General features: G+C 51.9%; 1 protein-coding gene across 4 annotated transcripts in view; it reads left to right on the plus strand.

Annotated features, from left to right (window-relative positions):
• Window positions 1–2,004: 2,004 nt before the first annotated feature.
• Window positions 2,005–19,936, plus strand: part of APBA2 (amyloid beta precursor protein binding family A member 2) — a gene marked incomplete at its 5' end in the record, with an annotated part of 61,634 nt that continues 43,702 nt past the window's right edge. For 3 of the 4 annotated variants that reach the window (XM_082851564.1, XM_082851563.1, XM_082851565.1), the window contains 2 exons: window positions 2,039–2,989; window positions 19,011–19,091. In XM_082851564.1, the coding sequence (XP_082707690.1) occupies window positions 2,039–2,989; window positions 19,011–19,091 (1,032 nt within the window). Of the gene's footprint in view, window positions 2,990–19,010; window positions 19,092–19,936 lie in introns of all 4 variants that reach the window. The other variant, XM_082851566.1, reaches the window with a different exon arrangement.

Consider the following 19,936-nt stretch of genomic DNA (forward strand, 5'->3'; position numbering starts at 1 on the left):
AGCCACGTCCTTTGCATCGCGTCCTGGGTGTCCCCCTTCTCCTGGTGGTCCTCCCTCTGGAGTCCCCCTTCCTGGGCCCCCACCCCATCGAGCCGTGAGGCTCAGGCTCACGTCCCGTGTCTCTCTGTGGCACTCGGCCTGGATGGCTCCTGGCAAATCTGGTCAGTGCTGTCGTTTGGAGTAAGGAGGAAGCAGAGGCTTGTGTGTGCCGGGGAGTGGGGGATGAGCTCAAGGACGGGGGCGGACTTGAGATGGGCTTCGAGGGGCAGCGGATTTCAACTTGAAAGGGGTAGGGCACCTCCTCATTGGCTTCATCATGTCTTTGGAATGGAAGCTTCTCTTTTTCTTTTTGAGAGCAAATAACCTGATCTTATGACCGTTTGTCTTGGTCCCTTGGGCTCCTCAATCAGTGAGCATCTTCACAAAGTCATGAGTGAGACGGCCAACAGGCACATGAAAAGATGCTCAGCATCGCTAATTATTAGAGAAATGCAAACCAAAACCACAGTGAGGTACCACCTGGCACCAGTCAGAATGGCCATCATTAAAAAGTCTACAAACAGTAAATGCTGGAAAGGGTATGGAGAAAAGGGAACCGTGTTTCACTCTTGGTGGGAATGTAAATTGGTGCAGCCACTATGGAGAACAGTATGGAGGTTCCTTAAAAAACTAAAAATAGAATTACCATATGACTCAGCAATCCCACTACTGGGCATATACCCTGAGAAAACCATAATTCAAAAAGACACATGCACCCCAGTGTTCATTGCAGCACTATTTACAATAGCCAGGTCACGGAAGCAACCCAAATGCCCATCGACAGACGAATGGATAAAGAAGATGTGGTACATATATACAGTGGACCATTACTCAGCCATAAGAAAGAATGAAATAATGCCATTTGCAGCAACATGGATGGACCTAGAGATAATCATACCAAGTGAAGTAAGTCAGAGAAAGACAAATATCATATGATATCACTTATATGTGGTATCTAAAAAAAATGGTATAAATGAACTTATTTACAAAACGAAAACATACAGACAGACATAGAAAAGAAACTAATGATTATCAAAAGGGAAGGGGTGGGGGAGGGATAAATTAGGAGTTTGGGATTAAAAGATACACACTAGGGCTTCCCTGGTGGTGCGGTGGTTGAGAGTCCGCCTGCCGATGCAGGGGACACGGGTTCGTGCCCCGGTCCGGGAAGATCCCACATGCCGCGGGGTGGCTGGGCCCGTGGGCCGTGGCCGCTGAGCCTGCGCTCCGCAATGGGAGAGGCCATGGCGATGAGAGGCCCGCGTACCGCAAAGAAAAAAAAAAAGATACTACTTTATATAAAATAGGTAAACAATAAGGATCTAATCTATAGTTCAGGAGACTATATTCAATATCTTGTAATAACCTGTTGCGGAAAAGACTCTGAAAAAGAATATATATATAAAACTGAATCGGGCTTCCCTGGTGGCGCAGTGGTTGAGAGTCCGCCTGCCGATGCAGGGGACACGGGTTCGTGCCCCGGTCCGGGAGGATCCCACATGCCGCTGAGCGGCTGGGCCCCTGAGCCATGGCCGCTGAGCCTGCGCGTCCGGAGCCTGTGCTCCGCAACGGGAGAGGCCACAGCAGTGAGAGGCCCGCGTACAGCAAAAAAAACAAAACAAAACTGACTCACTGTGCTGTACACCTAAAAGTAACACAATGTTGTAAATCCACTATACTTCAAATAAAAAGAAAAAAGAAGAGAGGGAAGTCTCGAATGAGCGGGGAGTTGGGGGGAAAGCAGCAGGCGTCCTGGGGGTCGTTGGGGCCTCCGCCTCCAGCCCCGGTGTCCTCCTCTCTCTTTGGCAGGTGTGTGCGCCGGTCCTGACACACCAGTCAGCTGGGGTGGGGGCGTCACGTCGTTTGAACAGACTCGCATTACATCGCTCTGGTGTAAACCATGCTGGCGGGGCGTGCTTCTCGGGCTCTGACTGTCCTGTCCCCTCTTCCTCCCCACAGTGGCTGCCCGTTGGTGACAATGGCCGCGTGACTGCCCGCCATGGCCCACCGGAAGCGTCCGAACACGGCGAGCAGCATGCTGGACCACAGGGCGAGGCCGGGCCCGGAGCCCGAGAGCGAGGATGCTGAGCTGCCCCTGGAGGAGTACGTGCCCAAGGGCCTGGAGCTGGCGGCCCTGCGGCCCGAGAGCCCTGTGCCTGCCGAGCAGGGCGGCCACGACCACAGCCCCGACGGGGACTCCAGCTCCGACTACGTGAACAACACCTCCGAGGAGGAGGACTATGACGAGGGCCTCCCCGAGGAAGAGGAGGGCATCACCTACTATATCCGCTACTGCCCCGAGGACGACAGCTACCTGCAGGGCATGGACTGCAACGGGGACGGCTACCTGGCCCACGACGCGCACCACCTGGAGACGGACGAGTGCCAGGAGGCGGTGGAGGAGTGGACGGATCCGGCGGGCCCGCAACCGCACGGCCACGGGGACCAGGACAGCCCCGGCTACCGGGACGGCCACCTCCCCACCCCAGAGGTTGAGGCCTCTATGCTGGAGGCCCAGGACCAGGAAGAGGGCGTCCACTACTGTCCCGGCGAAGAGGCCTACCAGGACTACTACCCCACTGAGGCCAACGGGAACGAGGGCAGCGCATCCCCCTACCGCCCGAGGCGCGGGGACGGGAACCTGGAGGACCAGGAAGAGGACATCGACCAGATCGTGGCCGAGATCAAGATGAGCTTGAGCACGAGTAGCATCGCCGGTGCCGGCGAGGCCAGCCCTGAGCACGCGCCGCTGCGGGCACCCGAGCCGGGGCCCGGGGGCCCCTCGGAGGCCTGCCCGCCTGCCGAGGCCCGCCGCGGCCCCAGCAGACACGAGGGCCGGCCCAAGTCCCTGAACCTGCCTCCCGAGGCCAAGCACCCCGCAGACCCCCAGAGAAGCTTCAAGACCAAGACCAGGACTCCCGAGGAGAGGCCCAAGTGGCCCCAAGAGCAGGTAGGACCCTGGCTGTCCCCAGGGAAGGGGATGGAGGGGCCCGGAGAGCAAAGGTGCTGCTGTAACCTGTAGATCAGAATGTGTGCCTAGCTCTCCATTCCCTCAGTTATGTGTGGATGGCCCAGCCGCTCCTGTTCACCCATCAGGTGCCTTAGTTAAATGTCAAGAAAATCTGGTGGAAGGCTGACTGGCAACCAGGGCTCCCAGGAGACACCCCAGCCCACCCAGAAGAGGTTGGGTCTTAGTGTGCCTGCCCTGGATCTGCTCACGTGGGGGTGGTCCCTGTGACGGTTGCCCCTCACCAGGGGGTTTCTCCAGGCTGGCCGGACTTCGGCAAGGATGCGGGGCTACTGGCGAGCGCAGGCAGCTGCGGCCGGGGTTGGGGGTAGCCTAGCGTCGAGGGGCAGCGACCTGAGTGCATTTCACTGGGAATGGTTTTATTGGGTGACACTTCTCTGAAAGCCTGGAGGCCTTGGTGTGATGGGCGATTAGCTGTAAAAAACCGTTTTGCAAACGATTATTTGAAGGTTTGACAAAGTCTTGGAGAAGAGATGTATGCTAATGAGGCCAGTGGGTTTAAGCGTAACTATTTTCTTTTAATTGTAGCAAAGTGAGTGTGTATTCTAATGAACACTCTTGACAAGCTGCCTTTCAAAAAAAACTTATGTGTATATAAAAAGAAGATGTGAATATTAGACGCATGTAAAGGAACTTGTGTTTAGCTAAATCTGTGGACAAATGAGAACGAACTGCTTTCATATTTTTTAAAGGCTTCATTAATATTATTTTTTTCCCAGAAGAGTTCATGCATTTGAAAAGTATAGATAGTGAGAGCTCGTGTTTGGGCAACAAGTCCTATCGACTCACTGTAGGTTTCTGGAACTTCCCTTTGATGCTTTTTTTTTAAAAGATCGTTAAGCATAAATTGACTTCACTTTCGGGGCGTTCCTGTCATTTGAGGCCGTTCTGTGTGTGCTGGGGGCTCTGGGGTGTAAAGAAACTGCTGTGCGCTAGCGGATGTGGAGGGCGCCCCCCAACAATAGCGGCGGCTCTGGGGTCAAGTTCTGGGCTTTAGGGAACAGTACTGCTGTCCTTCTGCAGTCCTGGCAGGGCTGGACTCACCACCCAGCAGCGGCGATGGTGCCGCAGGTCGATGTGGACCACGCGAGGCAGATGACGTGCTGAGCCTCGCCAGGACAAGCGATGCCCGGACAAAGTTCTAGTCGAGAGAAATGATCTCTAGGGCATATGGTGGGGAGTGCACGAGACCTGATGTTGGCCTTTACTTAAACCACATGCCAGTTTGAGTGAAAATGCAGCCCTTTGGGTTGGAGGGCTGGAGGTGGATGAGGGTGGAGGTGGAGGCCCAGAGGAGGTCTGTTCTTCAGACGTGGCATTGGGTGGAAGGGCAGGTACCTTTTCTCCCCAAATAGAGTGTTTCCTTGAAACAAATGCTCTCTTCCAAGACCCCGGAAAGGCTTATGCTGGTTTATTATTGCCTAGCTTTTCTGGCTTTATTCACTCATTCATTCACAAGTTAATTCCATCAAGGGGAGAGGCTGGCAATTCCCAGCTCAGGGTGGACAAGGGCCCCCGAAGAAACTGGCCTCCTCTTGAGGGCTCTGCCCTGGCTGGGTCATCATGTCTTGTAGACCCGAATGGCCCATCCAGATGAAGAACACTTTGAAATTTGATCAAGTAGAGCCGCTGGTGACAGGAACCCTCTTGAAAGCAAGATGTGTGTGTGTGTGTGTGTGTGTGTGTGTGTGTGTGTGTGTGTGTGTGTCTGTGTGTGTGTGTATGTGTGTCTGTGTGTAAAGAAGGAAGTTCCCTGGGAAGTTTGGCAATTCCTTGCTTCAGACCACAGCCTGCCTTTCTAAAAGGAACCCCCTTCTACCCTGGGAATATCCAGGCCGTGTGGCCAGCAAAGTCCTGGCCCCCAACAGGTGCACAGGGTGCTCCTGGGTCCCACGCCAGCCCTCCCCAGTACTGTGCACACGGTGAAGGCTGTGGTGGAAATCACCTGAGGGAGAAATGGGCAGCACCAGCTACCTAGGTGCTTAGACTGTTGGTTTGTAAAGCACGGTCCACGGCCCAGCACCACGGCAGCGAGGACTGCCAGTGCCAAGCCTGCATTTTGTTTTGTTTTTTTAATTAGTTTTTGTTGGAGTAGAATTGATTTACAATGTTGTGTTAGTTTCTGATGTACAGCAAGGTGAATCAGTTATACATATACATATATCCACTGATTTTTACATTATTTTCCCACATCGGTCATTACAGAGTATTGAGTAGAGTTCCCTGTGCTATACAGTAGGTCCTTATTAGTTAAGGCTGCATTTTAGCAAGATGCCACATGCAGTTTGAGAAGCAATTCTTGGAGGACTCCTGTTGGAGGAGAGGTACATAGATAGCATCCCTCCTTTCTTCCCCTCATTTCAAAGCTCGAAAAGTTATGTCGTGGGTGCTTCTAAGAGTGCTGAATAGCACTTCACTCAGTCGCTGTATGGACAACAATATTACAATAGAATTAGAAAGGGGACTGTGGTTCCCACCTTCTCAGACTCTGGCACTGAGCATAAACAATGTCTCTAGCTGCCATCGTGGTCACACGTGTGATTCGGCCATCGTGCTTTTAAAATCTGTCATGTTGTAAATGTCGCTCCGTGTTGTCATATCATTTTCATGATCCTTTTTGCCAACCTTTGAAGTTCAGGCAATGGGCCATCTAATTGATCTGTCTGTACATATCCTGCCCTGGAGTGTGCAGGTTGCGGGTGGCATTTTCTTTTATATGCGAGACTATACAGACCTCTTTGTGTGAGGGAGGCAGGTTTTCCTCCTTTGGATTTATTACTTGAGGATAAATTCCCAGGCTATGCATGAATGCTGATCCCATGATCCTCTTGTCTGATACTTTATTTTTCTTCTGTGAATGGTTGGTGCCTTTTATCTTTTGGGGTCTCGATGCTTTTCCATTTCCTAGCAGCACTTTATGCGTGCACCACAGATGTTATTTTTTGCTGCAGATGTTTTTCTTTAGCCTCTTTTTTTTTTGAAAAGGCTCCAGTTTGCAGTTAGAGCTGCCCCCATGCAGCTCTGAGGAGACTGAGAGGTCTGCACAGGGGCACGCAGGTCTGGAGAACCTGAAGGAGGTGGACTTGGCGTTGCGGGAAGCTAGGGTGTGATCGTGGGGAACAGAGGAGACCCGCATGTGAGTATTTTTACAGGAAAAAAGTTTTTGCAAATCAATGAAAGTTTATTGAGGACATTTTGGAAAATAGAGGCAAAAAATATTTTGCCCTGTGACATTGTAGAATTCCAGCATCGAGTTTTCATTTTGTAGTAGCCTACATGGGGAAAGAATCTGAAAAGGAATATATCTATAACTCAAGTGACTTTGCTGTACACCTGAAATAACACAACATGGTAAATCAACTATACTTCAATAAAAAATAAATTAATGAAAAAACAAAACAGGGCTTCCCTGGTGGCGCAGTGGTTGAGAGTCCGCCTGCCGATGCAGGGGACATGGGTTCGTGCCCTGGTCCGGGAAGATCCCACGTGCCGCGGAGCGGCTAGGCCCGTGAGCCATGGCCGCTGAGCCTGCGCGTCCGGAGCCTGTGCTCCGCAACGGGGGAGAGGCCACAACAGTGAGAGGCCCGCGTACCGAAAAAAAAAAAAAAAAGTTTTCAAATCAAAGAGACAAATTGCCTCTCAGGATTTCCCCGAAGCATCCGCTTAGAGGTGTTCTGTAAACAAGGTGTGCTTGATCCTTATTTTTCATGGATTCGGTATTTGTGAATTTGCCTACTCACTAGAGTTTATCTGTAACCTTAAAAATCTATACCCATGGCACTTATGCAGTCCTTTTCGGACATGCACAGACAGGCAAAAAAATTGAGTCATTCAACACGCCCGTTCCCAGCTAAGTTTGAACAAGGAGATGCCCTGCCCTCTTTCAGCTCGTAGTATGAAAAAGTGTCCTTTTTGTGGTCCTTTTAGTGCCCTGTCTTTTGCATTTGTGTGCTTGTTACTGGTGATAGAATGACCCCCAAGTGCAGTGCTGAAGTGCTGTCTAATGTTCCTAAGTGCAAGAAGGCTGAGACGTGCCTTTTGGAGAAAAACACGTGTGTTGGGTGTTTCATTCAGGTGTGAATGACAGAGCTGTTGGCCGTGAGTTCAGTGTTCACAAATAACAACATGGTACATTCAGAAAAAGGAAGAAGAATTTGCCGATCTGTACCTGGGGCTGCTCCACGGAGTGCTGGAGTAACATCTACAGTGTGTGAGGGAGTGATGGAAAAGTGGCTAACTTTGTGGATTTGTGAGATGACCACCCATTCAAAAACATCTTGTTAAAAGGTTGAAAACCCTAACTCTGACCCTAGCCAATGAAATTGACAGTCTTGTTATCCCGGGTCAGGAAAATGTGAAACTCTTCTCAGCTAGTGTTTTATTATATATACAGGATATAATTAATTATTTGTGAGTACTACATGGTAAATAAGGTGTCTTTAAATAGAAACATACATAGAACAAGGTCATGTATGGATCGGTTGATGAAATGTGGGGACCAGAGGCTCAGGGGAAGCTCACCACCCTGGAACGGTGGTCCAGGATCCCCTCATTCAGGGTTCACGGCAACTTTATTGAACATAACAGCCACGAACAAGGAGAGCTGACCGTATCAGGTTGGCAGATGACTTTGAGAAACTCTGCTGCAAAGCCTTCCTCTTCCTAGAGATCCCCTCCGTGCTCACATGGGTGCTGCCTTCATCCCAGACTCCCAGCGACGAGGACACCGCAGCCCTGCTCCGCCCGCCTCTCCCGAACACTCTGGAGCCTTGAGCCCTTTTCTCTCCCCACAGGAATACACCAACCGAAGATGCACGTCCTCGGGGCAGAGGGCCAGACCATGGGACATCCCAAGACCTGTCCCCGTATGGCTCAGTCCCAGGATGGTCACCGTCAACCCACAGTGGTGGGAAAGCTGTCACCTCTGTCACCTGTGGGACCCGTGGCTTCTGAGGATTTAATGTTTCTTGTTTTGCCATTTGTGGAGAATCCCTGGGTGATGGTGGAGGTGACGCCGGTGTGAGTAGTGACGGCCAGCACTGTGCTAGGGCTTTATGTATATGATCTCAGTGAGTCTTAGAGCAACTGGAAGAGGTAGGGACTAGGGTTATTCCCATTTTACAGACGAGGCCTTTGAGACCTGTGTGGGGTCAGTGCCGCATCCATGGTTACACAGTATGAGGCCTGAACAGTTAGGGCAAGTCTCGTACCTGTGACCCTGGGCAGCCCTAGAAGAGGTGATGCCGAGCTCAGCGAGGGGGTGAGTGTGGGTGAGTTTCCTCTGCCCTGTCATCTGTTTACTCGTTATCCGTCATCACGAGACCTGACGGGCTCTACCGTTCACGGCGAGTGTGTCCTGGCACCAGCAAGGTGACCGGCAGACACCAGACCTCCAGCCTGTAAAACTGTCGCAACGTCCTGACTTCATGAGGGCTCAGGCCATAGATGAAATCAATCAAGTAGAGATTTTTCATGGGGCATTTTTCTTAATTTTGTTGAGCTTTGGTGACATGAAATATTGATTTTTTTTTTTTTTTTTTTTTACATACAGCAATTAAAGGATGCATGAGTTGGGTCCAGCCAGATGCATATTGAATATCCAGATAGAATGGCCGTTTCTGCATCTGCCAGGGTGGTCCTCTGCCCTTTGGCAGCGAGGCCGGGAGTGTGGAGGGAGGACCCCACCCGGGCTGGTGTCACAGCTTAGGAGGACCGGGCGAGTCCTCAGTGCACCTCCTGTGAAGAGGGGTGCCCCCCATGCTCCTGGGGGCACGGTAAGAGCTTGTTTGTCCAGCACCAGAGATCGTGGTTCCATGGGTCTTTGGGGTGCCTGGGGTGACAGGCTCTTGTGGTCCCTGCTGTGCGTCTGTGTTTGGCAAGGACTCGCTTGTGACAGCTGTTGTGAGATCAGGTCCTCCAGAAACACCTGCTCTGTGCCCGAACTTCTTTCAGAGACTCTCCATCCTCTGCGCCTTGTAGATTCCTAGGGTTGCAGCCTTCCCTGGCCCTCCGTGCCCCTGTGGGCTGGGTACACATCAGGGCTTCAGTGATCGTAGAGATGGAGGCTTCAGATTTATGTGACCACCACGTGGAACAGCTCCGCACGTCTGGAGGGCAAACCAAAGGCGTGTTTTGATTCTTTGGGGTTTTCATGATTTCTGTTTATTATCAGCCCAGCCAGTGCTTTCTAGAAAGAGCCCTCTGACAATAGAAAAAAAGAAAGACCAATACATCGTAGTCAACTTAATACAGCAGTTAGAGGGAGGTGTGATCCAGGGCCCCGAGGCCACATCACACACACGAGTGTTCAGCGTTGCTCCCTGTGCGGGCGCCTTTGCTGTGATTGGCGTTCAGTCAAGACTTGCTTCATGCAGGACCTTTTGAGATGGTGGCAGGAATGCTGACACCAAATAGGGAGGGGGAATATTAGGGGCAGGGGCAACCTTGGTCTGCCCTGTGTAGGGGGTGGTGCTCCCACTGGGCTCACATGTGCCTTGTTCAGCGACGTATGAAGCAAGTATGAGCACCTGCTTTTTGTAGAGGACCCCCTGGCCCTGAGAGGCCGAGAGAAGAGCATCCTGGGGTTGCTGGTGCCCAGGTGGAAGCAGGTATGCCAGGGACCCTGGTGCTTGCAACAGTGCCCAGGTGGGAACAGTCTGCCCAGACCTGGCCCCCAGGCCGAACCAAGCTGGAGAAAGAGCCCTCGGGCAGGTGCTGAGGACGGGGCTTGCGGGGGGTGGAGGAGGGGAGGGGTGTCCAGGAGCATGGCGGGACAGCGGAAGGTCCTCAACACCCCCGAGGCCTCCGTGGAGCGCAGCTAGCCTCTTCCTTCCTGCAGCCCTGCTCCAGTTCTGCAGCCGTCCCCACACCTCTGCCTGCCTGCCCGGGCATCAGTCCTGGACGTCCCTTTGCTCATGGGGAGGGTGCATGGAAGGGTCCCCGGGCTCCTGTGCTCCTCCCCAGCCTCGTCCCCGCCCAGTGCGCCTGCTGTCACTAATTCCCGGGACCGCCCTGGAAGACGGAATCCAGGCCTCGGCATCCTCAGCCCCTCGCTTGATCTGCCCTAGCTCCCAAACCTGATTTCTTGGAGCCCATTTGCCGAGTCAGCGCAATGCCCTGATGTGATTTTTATGAAGCCTCTTGACCTGTGACTAGAGGTGGCTGTTACTTTCATGGAACAGTTCATCTGGCAGGAATCTGGGCTTGCGTCAGGGCTTTTAAAATCTAGTTAAAGCGGGGCTTCTAAAACACTGTCTTTATTGTTTGGGAAAATCACGTGAAGCCCCTCCCCTAACAGTAATCTAGAAAGTTCCTTCCCTGCCCCCCTCCTCCACCCTCGAGAGAGTTGGGGCTAGTGGTTAAGAGCGCAGACGGCAGAGCCAGGAAGCCTGGACCTCCCTCCGCTGCTCCAGCTCCTGGTTCGGGAACGTTCTGGACATGCCACCTGGGGCTGTGGGAGCAGAGCTGATTGGGTCAGTATCTGGCAACGGATGGTGAGGGGCGTGGAGCGCTTGCCGTCAGGATGAGGGTGCGGGTCTTACATCCGTGGGAATCTCAGGAGGTGGGGGAGGCAGTCAGGTGAGGCTCTGCACGCAACCTGGACCGTGCTGGGCCGGGCAGGGAGCAAGACGATGTCCCCATTTTCTGGGGTGACATCAAGGGAGGGACGAAGCCAGCAGGGTGAGGCAGGATGAGAGGAGGCATGGGACTGGCCAGGGACACCGTGGAGACGGGTGGGGCCTGATGGGCGGGGGTGACAGGTGGGGTGGGAGCAGCTCCCCAGGTGCCCTCAGGCTCTCCCCTCTCTGCAGGCCCTCTTCAGGTGCCCCCTCTCCCCGCAGGGATTTCTTGGGGGGCGGTCCTCACATCCTCCTGGTGGCATCCTCAGCCCCTTTCTGCTCTGGATTCCCTGATCTGGGGGGCCGTGTGGCAGCCACACATCTCCAAGGGTGCCCTGATTTTCTCACACTCGATTCTGAATTGAAAGTTAACTGAGATCCCCGCTTTCCAGGCAGATGAGCTGGGCTCCAGACCACCGGTTTCTCTCTAATTCCAAACGCCATCCCTCCTTTACCCGGGGTTTCTGAACGTAATTCCCACTCCCCACCTCCTGGGCTGGCTGGCGTCTGCGAGTCCTCCCACGCAGTCCGTGCGAACTGCACTTACGATGTGCCGGGCCCTGGGGGTGCAGAGATGAAAGTGACTTAAGCCTGCATCGAGAAGCTCGTTCTAGAGGGAGACAGACAGGCAGAGACTCACCATTCATCTGGGTGGGGCTGGGTGATCAACAGAGACCCGCTGCCCAGCCCATGAGTCCCTTGCAGGCTTCCTGGGGACGGGCTCCCGCGTGGGTGATAAGCAGAGAGGTCTCGGGACTTTGAGGGGGGGCTTTGGGAAGTCAGCTGACCAGGCGGGCTGAACGTGGAGGTCACGGGCGTCCTTAGCATGCAGTGGGGTTGGGGATTGTGACGGGGGCCAGAGCCCTGGAGGAGGACAGGTGGAAGGTGAAGGACTGGATTGAGGATGCTGATGAGAGAGGGACAGAGCAGGGCCATCAGGGGGATGGGGAAGTGGGAGGACCCTGAGCATCTCTGGTGGATGGCCAGGGCAGAGGCTCCCGTGTGGGAACACAGGGGATGGGTGGGGAGCATCTGTAAGGGCAGGCAGGGAGGGATCTGAGGAGATGCCAGCAGGGAGAGGGTGCCCACCACGTGTGGAGCTGGGATTGCGTTGCTTTGACTCGAATTGCACTGCTTGGCCAGTGGTGTGTGTCCAGGGCAGGTTTCGGGGAAGGAGAGGGGTGGGTGGGGGACTGAGGCAGGGCGCTGCCCCACCTGCATCTCCCGTCCTCGGGCCCCTGCAGCACCGCCACCATCCCCCACATGTGCCAGGGGCTCAAGATACATCCCACAATATCAGTCAGTCACATGATATTCCCCAGGAAGTGCAGGGCTCCATGGGAGAATATATAGTAACAACTTCTGTTCGGGGAGAAAGACCACATTGCTGAGCACGAGATTCGGAGATGAAACAGCATGGCGTTGGCAGTCACGGGGTTTGCACCCCAAAGCGCTCAGATAGCGGTCAATGCTAATCAGTTACTAAAAAAGACACGGCACTGGCACTGTGTCTTTAATAGGAGGCTAACCAAGAATAGCTCCCAACCCTACATCAGATAATACCATGGACAGCTCAGGAAAACTGAGCACAGCTCAGAAAGGCTGAGAGGGGGTGAGGCACAGGATGGCACCCCAGGGCCTAGCGTGGACTCCAGACCCTGCCAAGACCACAGTCAGCCTTCGCGGAAGAGAAGCTGGTCTCTCCACCGGAGACCAAGCCAAGGCCCAGACTACTGGAGCTGAAGGATGCTTGGATCTGGGCTTGCAGAACCTCGTTGCCCGGCTGCTCAGGTTGGTTTCAACAGCCAGCAGATGGTCCTCTTAAGAGCTGGCGGGGTGCTGTCCTTGGTGCTGAGGCACTGCCGGGTCTGCCCCACGGTTGGCCACCTTGCCGCGCTCTGGGTGCAGTCAGGCCAGCGGGTCAGCGAGCCTGCGCTAGACTTTGGCTGAGGGGTTACTTCTCAGGACAGTGCTCGGGGCACCATGTCAGGTAGGAGGGAGGTTGTTGTTCGGGGCGTTGCCTGTTTGCCCTCCTTGGTCAGTCCTCCTCTTCATTGGCCCTGACACTTGCAAACGGCCTCTGATTCTGCCTCTGGGACCCATTGGCCCACTCTGACCTCTGGTGCAGCCCTATCCCTCCCCTCACCCTTCCCACTTCGACTTTGGATCTCACGCTTCCCCTCAAAGCAGCCCTTGGTGCCGGCTGGGAGACCTCTGTTCCTGACCTTCACTTCCAGAGCTCCTGGGTCTCTGGCTGTGGAGGGGTATGCACTGACACAGACTCACCCACCCAAGTGTCTTCCTCAGAAGGGCTCACACCCAGACCACCCCACACCCACGCCAGGTCTCTGGCTACTTCTTCTGCTGCTTTCTTCTCTAGTCATTGAAAATAGATGCTCTCCCTTGCTGTCATCTATTCCCTTCTACATTCATTCATTCGTTTATTCATTCACGGGGACCCAAGTATATAAAAGATAGCATGCTGGTCACTTTTAGAAATATGAATGTTAATTTCAAGAAAGGAGGGATGGTCTAGCCATTCACCAGTCCTCAAAACCTGCTCCAGACACAAGAGTAGTGGCGGGTCAGGGTGCTTCTTGCTACATTGGATTTGCAAATCACGGGAGATGTCATGAAGTGGAATTGCTGCCGAGGTTTTCCTTGCCTAATATCTTATTAATATTTCATCTCCAACCCTCTTTTAAATGCCAAGAAAAATGAAATCGGATGAATTAAGCCAAAGGTTTCCAAGTCACCTAAAATATGGGCCATTTGGCCCATACTCAGAGATCATGGCCTGGTAATTTTTACAGTATTTGTGGGAAGATTGATTTCTCTTCTGCACCACAGTTATAAGGATCAAGTTCCAAAAAAAGACTTTTACATACAAAGCACTATTGTTCAGCCCTAAACAAAAAGGAAATTCTGACACCTGCTACAACGGGGATATACCTTGAGGCCACTATGCTGAGTGAAATTAGCCAGTCACAAAAGGACAAATCCTGTATGATTCCACCCAAGTGAGGTACCTACATTAATTAAATCCATAGAGGCGGAAGTGGGCTGATGGTTGCCAGGATAGGGGTGGGGGGAACGGGGGTTAGTGTTTAAAGGGGACGGAGCTTCCATTGGGGGTGATGAAAAGTTCTGTGGCCGGATGGTGGTGATGATTGTACATCGGTGTGAATGAACTTAATGCCACTTAATTGTCCACTTAAAATTGGTTAAAACGATACATTTTATCGTATGTATATTTGCCACAATAAAAAAAAAGAAGAAAGAAAAGGCTCTTGTCTCATTAACTGGCCTGAGCCAATTTGAATCATCTAAAACTAAGTCGAGCCAGTCTGAGCCCATGAAGGGGCAGAGGAGGGGTGGACGCCAGATTATGAATCCTGCTGGGCTTGCACAGAGCTCATGCAGACCACTGGGGAATGTAAAATGGTTGCGCTCATACCATGTTAGTATCATGAAAAGAAGAATATGGGGCTTCCCTGGTGGCGCAGTGGTTGAGAGTCTGCCTGCCGATGCAGGGGACACGGGTTCGTGCCCCGGTCCGGGAAGATCCCACATGCCGCGGAGCGGCTGGGCCCGTGAGCCGTGGCCACTGAGCCTGCACGTCCGGAGCCTGTGCTCCGCAACGGGAGAGGCCACAACAGTGAGAGGCCCGCGTACTGCAACAACAACAACAAAAAATGCAATCATCCCCAGAGGGATAACTATGATAAGAATAAAGACTTTATCCAAGCTCTCCTCCTCTTGCAGATAAATATCACAGAGTGGCCTGAATCGTAAGAGGAATGGGAGCAAAAGAACAAAATCGTCGTTTTTCGGAGCCACCTATTTGTCAGGGGATGGATTGGAGGGCCTTTGAGAGGAGACCTGGAGGGCGCTGATCAGACCGTCAGTGGCCCTGTGGGTTATGCTCTCAGCTTGGCCCCACGGGAGCATCCTCAGTGCCGCTGCCCCAGCTGCCCCTCCTGAGCTGGAATGTCCGATGAGTCGGGCTGACCGATGCCTCGGAGAACAGAGCAAGAAACGGCTCCCGGAGAAGACTCCTGCAGCGCTTGGGGTTTCTCTGACTCGGAGTTGTCTCTGGGGGCAGATAGGACAGTCCAGCGGCTTCCTTGGCTTTGCTGTCTGTCCCTCACTGAGCTCCCCTCCGTGTCACTCACGTGCTTGTCATTCAGGACAGCGCTCGGAAACACGCAGCTTTTGTTCCAGATGGTGTGAGCGGGCGTGCGCTTGTTTGCTGTTATTCCATCTGAAGCCATGTGGGGTATATTGCCAGATTTTCAGTTTAATCCAGCAGACACAATCAGAATTGACACGTTAAAAAATCCTAGCTTTAGTTTCCCTAACTAGAGCCGAGATATTTATTCGAACAGTTTATTCAAATTAGTGTATTTTTCTTACAAGCAAGTCATCTCTGCCCTGAACAGCCGTCCCTGGTCCTGGCATTTTGTGACCAGCCTGTGCCATCACATCGTGCTCTGGTCTCCGGGCTCCATGGAGTGGGGTTTGGGGGGGTCCCCACTGCATTAGCATATTTCAGGTCACATGTTTCACTCACCCCTCCCCCCCAGCAATGGCTGTTGGGGGTTCCAGTGGGTGGCACTGAGAACGCCCCACTACAGGTACTTGATGAGGGATGTGGCCCTCCCATCCCTGTTGGCATCTTATTTTGAGGTGTGCCTGGCTGCTGTACCATGGGGAGGGCACAGAAGGATTTAAACAGCATCTCCCTCTGAGATCCATATGGGCCTCTAACCATGTTCATTTCAGATCCTGTGTCCCCTGCTGCCAAGCCCCCCACCCTGGCCCCTGAGATGAAAATTTGAGCACCAGATGGGCTCTCCCAAGGAGAAGCAGTGCAAGCCGTCCTCCTGCCTCTCCGGAAACAACCCCGGCTGTTTATTATGAGATGCAGTTGTCATGGTGATGAGTGGTCAGAGGGAGTTAGAGAAAATGTTGGCCTGGAGGGAAGGGTCGAGCCTGTGGAAGCTTTGGGGAGAAGCTGCCCTGGTACGTGGACCTGAGACCTTGTGTTGCCTGTGGTCACCATGTGCTGTGGCCCCACACTGAGTTGTCTGGGAGATGGTGTAGGTCACTGACTTCCAGCCTGGGTTCCCCTGGCCAAGCCCGAACTGTGTCCCCCAGAAGGGATACCTCTTGCATTTGCCAGAGACACCCAACACAAGGCCAGCGGCGGTCCTGGTGTTGCCGTTTCCCACTATGTATTCAGCACCTTGATGACAGTCTGTTGCCCCATATGATGGTCCTCTTTCTGCCAGAAAAATTAGGTCCTAGCCCAATCTGTAACATTTGTAGAAGGAGTGTTATCTTAGTACTTTTGGGCTGCTAAAACAGAATACCATAAACTGGGGGACTTAGAAACAACAGACATTTAGTTCTGGAGGCTGGAAGTCCAAGATCAAGGCACTGGCAGATTTGGTGTCTGGTGAGAACCCACTTCCCTAAACAGCCATCTTCTTTTACATCCTCACGTGGCAGGGGGGGGCGAGGGAGCTCTCTGAGATCCCCTTTATAAGGGCACTAATCCCATTCATGAGGACCCCACCCTCATGAGCTCATCTAATCCTAATCACCTCCTAACAGCCCACCTCCTAATACCATTGCCCTGGGGGTTAGGTTTCAACATATGAATTTTGGCGGTGGGGGGCGGGGGACACAAATACTCAGTGTGTACTAGGTGTGGTTGACCCTGTTTTCATTTTTCAGTTGATTGGTTGGTTTCTTTGGGGTTTTTGGAGATTCCTGGTGCATGTTTGGCTCCTTGTAAGGCAGTGCAGGCCTTCAGGAAATGAAGTTTGTGAACTCAGCCTAGGGACGGTCACCAGGTTAGAAATTTCGCAAACAAGAAGGTAAAATACTGATGTGCTCTAAGTGGATCTTGAAATTGGGAGGTGTACGGGACAGCAGAGGGTTGTCTGGGGCATGTCCCACATTAGCGCCTTACTTAAGGCAGACGGGAGCACCCTTTGAGGTGAGAGACCCCTCTGGACATTACAGGAGGTTTTTCCTCGTGTGTCTTGTCCACAGCGGGAGGTGCAGAGCCAGTAGGGCTGTGGCAGGAGCCCATTAGGAGTTCGGGAAGAAGCCTGGCTCCAGTGGGACCCTGGCAGGAGTGACCCCTTCAGGCTCAGCCCTGCAGGAAGGGGCGCTGTCTGCTCAGCTCGGGTAGCATGGATCCATGGGGGATAGATTAGACCTGAAAGGAGAAGGATGGGGCCAGACCTGAAAGGAGGGCTGTGATGGGTGGAGCAGGGGGCCCCAGAGCCCTGCCTCGGGACAGACCAGAACAGTGGGGCCAGGTCAGGGCCCACCGGCGCCGTCTGGGGGCTCACGGGGCTTTGGGGTAGGGGCAGTCCTTTGGGCTTCCAGCAAGGAAGAGGGGACAAAGCAGACATCTGACCCTCCTGGCCCCAGCTGTGCCCTGCACCCCCTCTGCTCCGGGAAGGCCTCATTTCTTCCTGTGGGTTGAGCGAGCCCAGATTGCTCTCGGGATGTGGCACAAATCTGCCCGGTCCTTAATACCCAGACAGCTTTGTCCACCTCCTGTCTGAGCCTCCCCTCCACGCCCACGGCCTCTGAAGCCCAGTGGTACCTGCAGTCATGGAGAGGATGCTCAGCTAGAATCCCTGGTCTGCCTGGTGCACAACCCCCCTGTTCCTTTCAGGGCTAGGACGGTGGGCCTGGGTCTTTTCATTTTTCTCTAACCCCCGCACGGAGATCTAATGAGGTCACAGGCCATGACAGTGACAGTCTAGGGCAGGGAAGACTCGACACATGGCTGTGCTGCCTGAGCCTATGGGTACCTGGCCATTCCTGTCCACACCTGGAGCCTCAGTCCTCTTACCTGTAAAGCAGGAATGGGCGCATCCATCTCATATGGGAAAGGATGTGATCAATAATGTTACTTATTTATAAATAAACATAATGTAAATATAATGTATACGTATGTTCATAATATAAATGTATTTATTTGTAAATAAAACTTATTAATGTCATTGACATCATCATATTGTTACTGCTTGATGATTTATTTCCAGAAAGTTCTGGAACTTGACTTAAGATGCTGGCTCGCCAGAGCCTCCTTTGGGGTTTGGACAGTGATTTCAGTGCTTGGATCTGGAGAGATCTTCTGGATAGTACAGGGCACTAAGTAGAGAAAATATACCTAAACTTTAAATTTTGTTCATTGAAGTAAGAAGAATTTTGGGTTGATGTCTTCCTTAAGAGAAGACTTATGACATGTCCTTGGGGCATTTTTCCTCTAGTAGTAGACTGACTAATTTGCATTAACTAAGGAATTTAGATTTTTGAATTTGCATTGAACTAAGAATTTAAGTTTGTTAGAAATACAATTTTAACCCTTGGACACTGTTGTTGGGAATGTAAAATGGCTTAGCTGCTGTGGAAAACAGTATGGTGGTTCCTCAAAAGATAAAAAATAAAATGACCATATGATCCTGCAGTCCTACTCCTGGGTATATATATTTATATACCCCAAGAATTGAAAGCAGGAACTCTGAGAGGTATTTGTACACCGGTGTTTGTAGCAGCATTATTCACAACAGCCAAAAGGTGGACGCAACCCAGGTGTGCGTGGACTGATGAATGGATAAACAAAAGAGTGGTCTGTATATATGGCGGAATATTATTCAGCCTTAAAATGGAAAGACATTCTGACACCTGCTACAACAGGGATGAACCTTGAGGACATTATGCTCAGTGAAGTAAGCCAGTCACAAAAAGACAAATCTTGTATGACCCCACTTGTACGCGCTCCTTAGAGTACATTGATAGCGGGAACTGGTGGTTGCCGGGGGCTGGAGGTGGGGTGGGAATAGGGAGTTAGTGTTTGATGGGGACAGAGTTTCAGTTTTGTAAGATGAACAGAGCTCTGGAGACGGATGGTGATCGTTGCATAATAATGTGAGCGTACTTAATGCCGCTGAACTGTACACTTACGAATGGTTAAATGGCAAACTTTCTGTTATATGTATTTTACCACAATTAAAAATAATAATAAACAAGAAATTAGAAAATATGATTCAAGTAACTTTTTAGAAGTATAAAGGTATACATATTATTGGCAGAAAAGTTAAATTATATCTGTATGCACACACACATACCTATATACACATGCATTTTACAAAATTGTATCATATTGTATCTCCAGTTTTGTGTCTTGGTTTATTTTTCTTTTTTTTAAATTTATATTTATTTTTTATTTTTGTATTTTTATTTTTTCTCACGTGTGAAAACACCATCTTTGTCTTTAACTTCCCGGTTTCCAGGTTTGCAATGGTTTGGAGCAGCCGAGGAAGCAGCAGCGCTCTGATCTCAATGGCCCTGTTGACAATAACAACATTCTAGAGGTAACTTTTCCAAGGAAGAGAGTTCTGGCCCAGGGCCCTGATGTGGGAGCTGCCCACCCTGTCTTCATGGGCTCACCCTCTCCACCATGTTCTTGTCCCACCCAGTGCCTGGGGGAGGGGGGGTCCCATCAAGCAAAGCCCGGTGGCCCTGCAGGACGAGGAAGGGAAGGCCCTTTCCTGTTGACTCAGACCCACACCACGGTGTGCCCATGTGTTGCCTTTGGTGCGTGGGGGTCATTGGTGCTCCCTGATTTGACAGAAACTCATTCTATCCCATTACCTGACAGTCATGTTCTAAAACAGGATTACTCAGGGGTGGCACCATTGACATTCGGGGCCAGATCCTTCTTTGTTGTGAAGGGCCGTTCTTTGCACTGCAGGGTGTTTAGACACATCCCTGGCCTCTACCCACTAGATGCTAGTAGCAGCCCTCCTCCCCCAGTTGTGACAACCAAAAATGTCTACAGAAATTGCCGTATGTCCCCTTGGGAACAAAAATCACTTGGGTTGAGAACCACAGTTCTAAACCAACAATGTGGTTTTAAAAAACAATCCCATGTAAACTTTCACTGCCATGATGGGGAGGTTATTAGAATGAGGCCTTAAGCAAGTTATTTCCCTTTTCTGGATAACATGGTTTGGATGAGATTTTCTAACTTGGATGAAATAACTGTGGCCACCCATGCAGTGGCGTCTGGTCTCCTTCCTTGCTTTTAAAGATGTGCCTGGAAATTCTCATGCCCGCCAGTTAGGGAACCACTGGGTATATTCCTTCTAGCAGTGACATGCTAATCTGGTTTTAGCTGATGGCCTTTTGTACCCCAGGTTTTCCATGAGAATTGGTT

The sequence above is a fragment of the Leucopleurus acutus genome (genome assembly GCF_964270905.1).
Source record: "Leucopleurus acutus genome assembly, chromosome: 1".
Classification (NCBI taxonomy): domain Eukaryota; kingdom Metazoa; phylum Chordata; class Mammalia; order Artiodactyla; family Delphinidae; genus Leucopleurus; species Leucopleurus acutus.